At 36.0% G+C, this 8,388-nt stretch overlaps 1 protein-coding gene across 1 annotated transcript; it reads left to right on the top strand.

Moving 5' to 3' along the window:
* Nucleotides 1-2,461: 2,461 nt before the first annotated feature.
* LOC306887704 (leukocyte elastase inhibitor-like) lies at nucleotides 2,462-6,211 on the top strand (the record flags this gene model as incomplete). The annotated part of the gene is made up of 6 exons (XM_079445669.1): nucleotides 2,462-2,629; nucleotides 4,415-4,582; nucleotides 4,668-4,785; nucleotides 5,017-5,159; nucleotides 5,243-5,410; nucleotides 5,807-6,211. The coding sequence occupies 6 exons, from the start codon at nucleotides 2,462-2,464 to the stop codon at nucleotides 6,209-6,211; spliced, it is 1,170 nt and encodes a 389-aa protein (XP_079301795.1).
* Nucleotides 6,212-8,388: the final 2,177 nt, after the last annotated feature.

The following is an 8,388-nucleotide window of genomic DNA, read 5'->3' as shown; positions in this document are numbered from 1 at the left end:
GAGCTGGATTGACGCCTCGCTCGGTGTGTGTTTTCGGTTTGGGTTGGACAAAGATGTCATCAGCTGCGATATCCCCACGTCCAGTTTTTCCCTTATCGGGCTGATAAATTATGCTGCAGCTCGGTAGGGACCATTTTTCATCTGCTTTGGGAATGTCCCATGATTCAGAACTATTGGTTAAAGATTCATGACTGCATTGAAAATATTACCCGGTCTAGTTTGGAGTTCTGTCCGAGGCTGTATGTTTTAAATGATCCACAAATTACATCGAACTGTGGAGCAGCTGACTTTATCCAGACCAGTATAATGGTAGGAAAACAAATAATAATGAGAAATTGGAAGAACCCAGATGAGCCCTCTTTTCAAGAGTGGAGTATGGAATTGGCAAAAGTGGCATCATATGAAAAAATCTCTTTCAACATTAATGACAGGGTGGAAAAATGTGTGGCTAAATGGGGAAAATATGTGCAATATATTGCTATTAGATGAGAGCATGGTGCTTGTTGAAAAATGTACATTTGATTAATAAAATGTATTTTTTTTTTTTTTTTTTTTTTTTTGCTTTTGACTATTGTTGACTATTTTATTTTATTAGACATTACTATGGGATACCTTTTAAGATCTCAATTGTAAAGTTGACTATAATGTTGACTACAATGTATCAGTGATGTTCAAAAACTCAATAAAATACTAATTATAAAAAAAATAAATTAACGAACACAAAATGCTCCAAACGTTTTTCTAAATTAACTTAATAAAAAAACGAAACTAAATATAAGTTCAAATTTTACTTTTGAACATGAAACATTTCCGGAGCTGGCTATGGGCCTGGATGTGTGAAGTGAATGAGTGTAAGCTAGCCTATATGAATGAAATGAGCGCAAGCCGCGTTGGGGTCTATGCACGTCTCTCAGAAATGAGAGCTTTGTCTGGAGTTATATCAACTAACTTGACAAAAAATATCCTAAAAACGGTCCTAACATTTAATTATACAAGACGAAGAAAAGCGATGTTTGGTTAAGGCTTTTGGAGGGTCCAAATAATTTGTTGTGCTCTGTTGATAAAATGCTCGTAAATTGTACACAAAGTTTCACTGGAAAACAAGAAGAAAAGAGCAATAATACATTTATAATGAACAATTTATTTATAATAACAATAATAAAGTTATTGTTCTCTTTTGATCAACATTTTCTGTAGTTTTAAATAGAACATATTTACAAAGTCATAATTATAATAAAAAATAATACTTTCTTTAGTTAGCCTATACAATGCATATGTGTTAAATGAAAACTACGAATCAAACCGATTTGCTTTTAAAATGGTATTTCCATGTAATTTGACGTACTTCCGGTTTAACCCACGCCCACTTCCGGATCCATCCGAATACAGATACAAATAATTCTGAGATTGTCACAGATACAAATAATGGCTCCGCTGCACACCCCTAGCTCCCATTGACCCTGCCTGTATTACGACCATGTTTGCTAATAAAGCCTTGCAAATGGATCCGCACGTCTCACGTCTCGTCAACCCCGTAACAAGAGCAATATCTGTATAAAATATGTGATTTTTACAGAACTTGAAATGAACGGAACAACCCAACTAACAAATTTACATTCTAAGAATGTTTTGCTAATGTTGCCATTAAGTTATGAAAACGATATTTCAGAATGTTCTTTGAATGTCCCCAAAAAAAATGTTCCTTGTTATGCAAACAGTAAGAAAACCTTCCACTTTATCTTCATAAATCATATATTTATTTTGCAAACGTTATGGGAATGTTACTTCTGAGTGATCTCCAAACATTCTGAAACAACTAGTAACATTTAAAAATGTTACACAAACACCCAACTAAAACATTTCAGAAAACAAAAGTTCCATAAATGACATAAAAAATGTTTTTGAGAAAGTTATTAAAGAACAAATAGCTTTGAAAGAACACTATTTATGTGAAAGAACCTTTGTAAAATGTTCTGAGAACAATCCCTGTTAGCTGAGAAGGAAAGCTAATGTTTGTCCATCACTGATCTACTGTGAGATGCTGAATCATCCACTTAGACAGCACTTTTCCTCCCCTCCCCTCCACTACATTCAGCTCTAACAAGCCTTTAGTTTGACAGGAAGCCTGGATTTGTTTTAGAGGCTGGCCATTTATTAAAAGGACACATAAGAGAATTCACTGACACACGGGACACTTCTGCTGAATACTCTAGGTAACGCTTTTATTTCACTTCTCTTTTTCTTTTGTTTGATTGTTTGAAGTATTTTTGATTTCATTTATAGTGTGATAGAACTAAGAAGTAAGTTCATCCATGTTTCCATGTTTCTTTGACAAACATGATGTTGTTTTCATTGGAAATGACAAATGAACAATGCTGTGATTGGGATTTCTTTGGAATTATTTTCACTCTGTTTAGCTGATAATACATGTCTTTTAGTCTTTCTTGCTCAGCTTGTGAAAATGGAGCCTTTGTCTGCAGTAAACACACAGTTCTGTGTAAACTTGTTCAAGAAGATCAGTGAAGGAGATGCATCAGGAAATGTGTTCTACTCTCCGATCAGCATCTCCTCGGCTCTGGCCATGGTGTCGCTCGGAGCAAAAGGAAACACAGCGGAGCAGATGTTTAAGGTGATCTCACACAATCTGAAGTGCATCTACTTTCTGGTCCCCTCCCAAATCACACCCTGCCGCACACTTTCATGACATAATGCTATTATGACTGTGGACTGATGGGAAAGTGAAGAGGGAGAATAAGAGTGGGGTTCTGAAATAATGTACTATTTTTGATTTGGGAATCAGGAAGTTGACATTTTCATGTGTAATTATTTATTTTAGTTAATTTTCTTTTAGATGTTAAGTTTTAATCTACTTGTTTTTCTGTTTATATATCTTTTTATTTATTATTTAGGTATTTAGTGTGTTTTGTATTATGGTTGTGTGTGTATTTTATTTATTTGCATCAGCCTGAGTCACATTGTTCTTTTAAAGAATATTTCTGTTGTATGTATCCCCTGTGTGTGTGTGTGTGTGTGTGTGTGTGTGTGTGTGTGTGTGTGTGTGTGTGTGAATTATTATTTTCAACCCTCATTCTGAACCTCTGTCTATAAATTATCAGTTTTAAGGGGTGAGTTCTTTAAGGTTGTTATGATTAGCTAACAGCTCACCATAAAATGAGGGTTACACTTTATTTCGATAGTCCACTTTAGACATTCTACTAACTAGAAATAACTTTGTAACTACATGTCGACTACATGTCAACTAATTCTCATTCATTTGCAACTACATGTCTACTAACTCTGAGTAGGGTAGGTTTAGTAGAATACGTTGATATATACTTGTAAAGTTTCTGATAGTCAGTATGTTGTATGTTGTGGACCCATCAAAATAAAGTGTTAGAAGATATTAAGCAGACCGTGTACTAATACTCTAATGACTGCTAGTTGACATGTAGTTGCAAAGTTACTTACTGTTAGTAGAATGACTAAAGTGGACTCGAAATAATGTGTTACCAAAATGAACAATGATTCCTCACCACACGTGTGCATTATATTCCAAATGTGCTCTATACTTCCTAGCTGCGGTTATAGACTGATGTTCAGAACATTAATAACTGCATTATATATGTAAGTGGTTTCACAAACAGGAGATTGATTTTGCTTGTAACTCGATCTGTGTCATTTGAGTTCCAGGCATTGCATAACCAGAAAAGATGCCAGATATTTACCTAATCAATGGCCTGAGGATGCAAATCAACAAAGAATTTATTTGACATCATCTGTTCCTTTAAATGTAAAATAAAGGGTATTTAACAAATGGATTCACAATAGGTGTTGAAGTTAGCAAAAAACGAGAATATATTTATTAACCCCCACAGTCATTCAGACCCAGAGAGGATTTCTTTTTCCCAAAAATGCTAATGTTGTCACATCAGACTAAAACTTACTGACTTTGCTGTCACAGGATGTAATAACTTATCAAAAATGTTCTGATAATTTTTGCACTTTTTCCCCCTCTTTGCTACGCTTCCCAGTCAAAAATGACTGACCTACAAAAATTGGTTTTATATTTCTCATTATGCTATATTATTACCAAAGCTTGGATTCAACCTTTTTATCAGCTTGTTTTATGTACCTCAGTTTTTGAGAGAACATGTCAAAATTATTCAGATAAATTTTTTCCCCACTCAGAAACTGAGGTGCATGAGCTCAGATCAGTGAGGCCTATAAACAATTAGCTTCAAAAAGAAGTAAAAACCCTGTTCTAATTGAAAGAAAAAAAGTCGATAAAAAGATTGAGTCAAAGGTTTGTTGATAATACAGCATAATGAGAGATTTACAAGAAATTCTACAAAGCAAGTCATTTCTGACTGCAAACTCTAAAAGGATTTAATTCTACCATAATAATGTTGTTTAGGTCCTGGGTTTTAACAATCCTGCTCAGCCGGCACCAGGACAAACAACTGAGGACCAAATTCATTCCAGCTTCAACGAGCTCATGAGTGAACTGAAGAAACCAGGAGCCCCGTATGTGCTGAGTCTCGCCAACCGCCTCTACGGAGAGCAATCCTACCAGTTTGTTGAGGTAAGACTCAAAGCAAATAATTCAAGGTTTGCTCATGGTATTTAAGAATAAGGTTCTGGAAACATTCACCACAATTATGTTACAGAAATTCCTTAATGATGCAAAAATATACTATGAAGCCGGACTGGAGGAGGTGGACTTCAAGATGAAATCAGAGGCTGCTCGTGTCGACATCAACAAATGGGTGGAGAAAAACACTCAAGGTGAAAACCAGCAACTTATTATAATTTAACGTGACTCTACACTGTTAAAAACTAAGATTTTTCATACATTTATTTGCATTAGATTTTGCAATTTTTTTTTACGTAGATCTTGAGTTTATTTATGACTTTTTGTCAAATTCAGAAATGTGAAGCCCTTCTGGGTTGTTTGGAACAGTGTTTTTTTTTTTTTTTGAGAATCTTTGAGATGCTATTATAGTATTTCCTTTTCAGGAAAGATCAAGGACTTGCTTCCACGGGGATCCATCGATTTGAGGACGAGACTGGTCTTGGTGAACGCCATCTACTTCAAGGGGAACTGGGAGAAGAAATTCCCAAAGGAAGCCACCAAAGATGAACAGTTTAAGCTGAACAAGGTGAGATTTCTTGATCTTGTTGAATTCAAATATTTGAAATGAAATCGGAGGAGTTTTGACATCTTTCCATTGATGCTTGGCAGAATCAAACTAAACCAGTGAAGATGATGAATAAAAAGGCAGGGTTTCCTCTGGCCTCCATCCCGGAGATGGACAGTCAGGTTCTGGAGCTGCCGTATGTCGGGAAGAATCTCAGTATGTTGATCATCCTTCCTAACGAGATTCAAGACGAAACCACTGGCCTTCAGAAGGTGAGACAGTAGCAATTATACTACATTCAGCATATATTGACTTTATTAAAAATGAAAGTCCCAAAAGGGGGTTTTTGCAGTGAAGCCTTAGAAGAACTATTTTTGGTTTCCCAAATAACCTTTCAGTGAACAGTTCTTAAAAGAACCATTTTTTTCTAATGTAAAGAACACCTAAATAACCATTTTTCCGCAGTAAAGAACCTTTTGTAGAATGGAAAGGTTCCATGGATGTTAAAGGTTCTTCAAACATAGATGCCAATAAAGAACCTTCATTATATATGGATTGTTGTTTCATTAATTCTTAATGGCAAATACATGTGCCAAGTTTTTAGTATATATGTTGGTTTCATATGGTTTAAAAAAAAAAAGAAACATTAACATGACTTTCTTATCCAGCTTGAGAAGGCACTGAGCTACGAGAAGCTCATGAAGTGGACCAAACCCAGAATGATGCGCCAACAAGAAGTTCAAGTATCTCTGCCCAAATTTAAGATGGAGGAAACCTATGACATGAAGAGTCTTCTGATCAGCATGGGAATGGAGGATGTGTTTGATGAGGAGAAGGTGAATCTTTCAGGCATGTCACCCAACAACGATCTGGTGGTTTCGAAGGGGATTCATAAAGCCTTTGTTGAAGTAAACGAGGAAGGAACCGAAGCAGCTGCAGCCACCGGTTTGGTCGCGAGGCCAATGTGTCTGATTATCCCGAAGGTCTTTAACGCAGACCATCCTTTCCTCTTCTTCATCCGACACAATCCAACCAAGAGCATTCTGTTTTACGGACGCTTCTGTTCTCCGTGAGCGAATCCTGTTCTTTGAGACCCTTACAGCTAGTTGGTGATCTGGTTAGAATGAGTAGAGGAGACTCTGGACAACTACTACTAATCGAAATTTTAATAGTTAATAGTTAAACAAAAGATTTACATTCTAAGTACAGACATTTTTCTCAGCTTGACTTGAAGACTTCACAATGAACATCATAAATGTTATGACTCTTGATGTATTTATAATTGAAGATATTAAATGCATTACAGTTGTCCTGGTCTCGCCTATTGATGATAATTGGTTTGCACAGGTCACATTTTTTAATGTTCATTCGATCTCATTCTGTAAGTGACTCTTTGGATTGTTTGACTACTCAAAAAAGTATATAGGTCAATATAACTAAATTAATTTGTTTCCTTCTAGCTAAATTTCACATATATGAACAAAAATCTGTCTCTAAACCTTTCTTTTCTTAATTAATGCAACTCTTGATGAAAATAAATGCTGTGACACTGCATCTCGACCTTGCATTTCAATCCTTTCTTAAGTATTTGCTTATTTAAATCAGCGACTTTTCTGACCAGGCAGTGTATTCAATTGCCTACATGTGGGTACAGTGTTTTTTTTTAACGGATAACCACAGACAATTGCAAAACAACTGTAAATTCATTAGTCAACTGTGTTGGAAACAGAATCTGAAATATTTTACCAGAACAAGTTGGCTTCAATTTAAAACAATATTTGGTATTGCAGCAGTCTGATTTCACCAGCGCTTGAGGGTGAGATCATGTATTCACAAACCTCATACCGTCACTGCAGACTACTCACAATTCTGAGTTACTTTACCTTTTAGTTTAAAGCAGGTAAGTGATTTCACAACAGCGTCAGCCTTACTGTAAATGAATATGAACAAATATGAACTAAACTTTATGACACAATCTAACAGGAAAATGTTCCATAGAGAGCACACACAAGATAAAAATAATATATAAATATATATATATATATATATAGAGAGAGAGAGAGAGAGAGAGAGAGAACTTTTATTTTGGATGCGATTAATCATTTGACAGCACTAATATATATATATATATATATATATATATATATATATAAATACAGTGCCCTCCAAAAGTATTGGAACAGTAAAGACAAAATGTCTCTGTTGGCTGTGGAGTCAAGACATTTACAAATATGATTAAAAGATGAATATGAGACAAAACTACAGAATGTCACATTTTATTATTGGGTGATTCAACACATAGATGTTTTAGCAGCTAAGAAGTTCAGCACTTTTAGAGTTTGATCCCTCTATCTGATGTGAGCATAAGTATTGGAACAGATGCCTCACAGGTCTTTCTAAGTGATCAGCTGTGTCCTGTTGCATTAATTCTTCAGATATTAAAAGCAGGGAATGTGTCGTATCAGTTATATCCATTACTTCTGCATTCGATGATGACGCACACAAACCAGGATGAAGATGAGGGAGCTGATTTTGAGAGAAAAGCAAACAATTTGGATGCTAAAAGAAAAGAGGAAGTCAGTTAGAGCTCTAGCAAAAACAAAGGGCATGAGAAATCAAGAGTTTGGAAACCACCAGCGACACCAGCAACCAACAACGACCTGATCGGCTGAGAAAACAACAGTAGTTGATGACAGACAAATCATAAAAGCTGTGAAAATGAACCCTAAAAGACGTGTCTGTAAAATCACCAACAACTTCCAGAAAGCTGGGGTGATGCTCTGACAATCTACTGTCCTCAGGAGACTTTGACACAGAATTACAGATGCTACACAGCAAGATGCAAACCTCTGACCTGCACCAAAAATAGAAAGGCAAGATTAGAGTTTGCAAAAAAGCACAAAGGTGAGCCAGAAGAGTTTTGGAACTGTGTTTATGGACCGATGAGACAAAGATGAACCTTTATCTAAGTGATGGGAAAGCAAAAATGTGGAGAAAAAAAGGGAACTGCAATGATCCCAAGCATACAGCCTCATCTGTAAATCATGGTGGAGGTGGTGTCATGGCATGGGCATGCATGGCTGTCTCTGGAACAGGCCCTCTCAACTTTACTGATGACTTAATGTATGATGACAGTAGCAGAATGAATTTGGAAGGGTACAAAACCATCTTGCCTACCAATATTCAAGAAAATGCCACCAGATTCATTGGGAAGTGCTTCATATTGCATCAGGACAATGACCCAAAACAC

Source organism: Barbus barbus (assembly GCF_936440315.1).
Source record: "Barbus barbus genome assembly, chromosome: 21".
Classification (NCBI taxonomy): domain Eukaryota; kingdom Metazoa; phylum Chordata; class Actinopteri; order Cypriniformes; family Cyprinidae; genus Barbus; species Barbus barbus.
The sequence above is the reverse complement of the archived record's forward strand: the minus strand, read 5'-3'. Positions and strand labels throughout refer to the sequence as shown.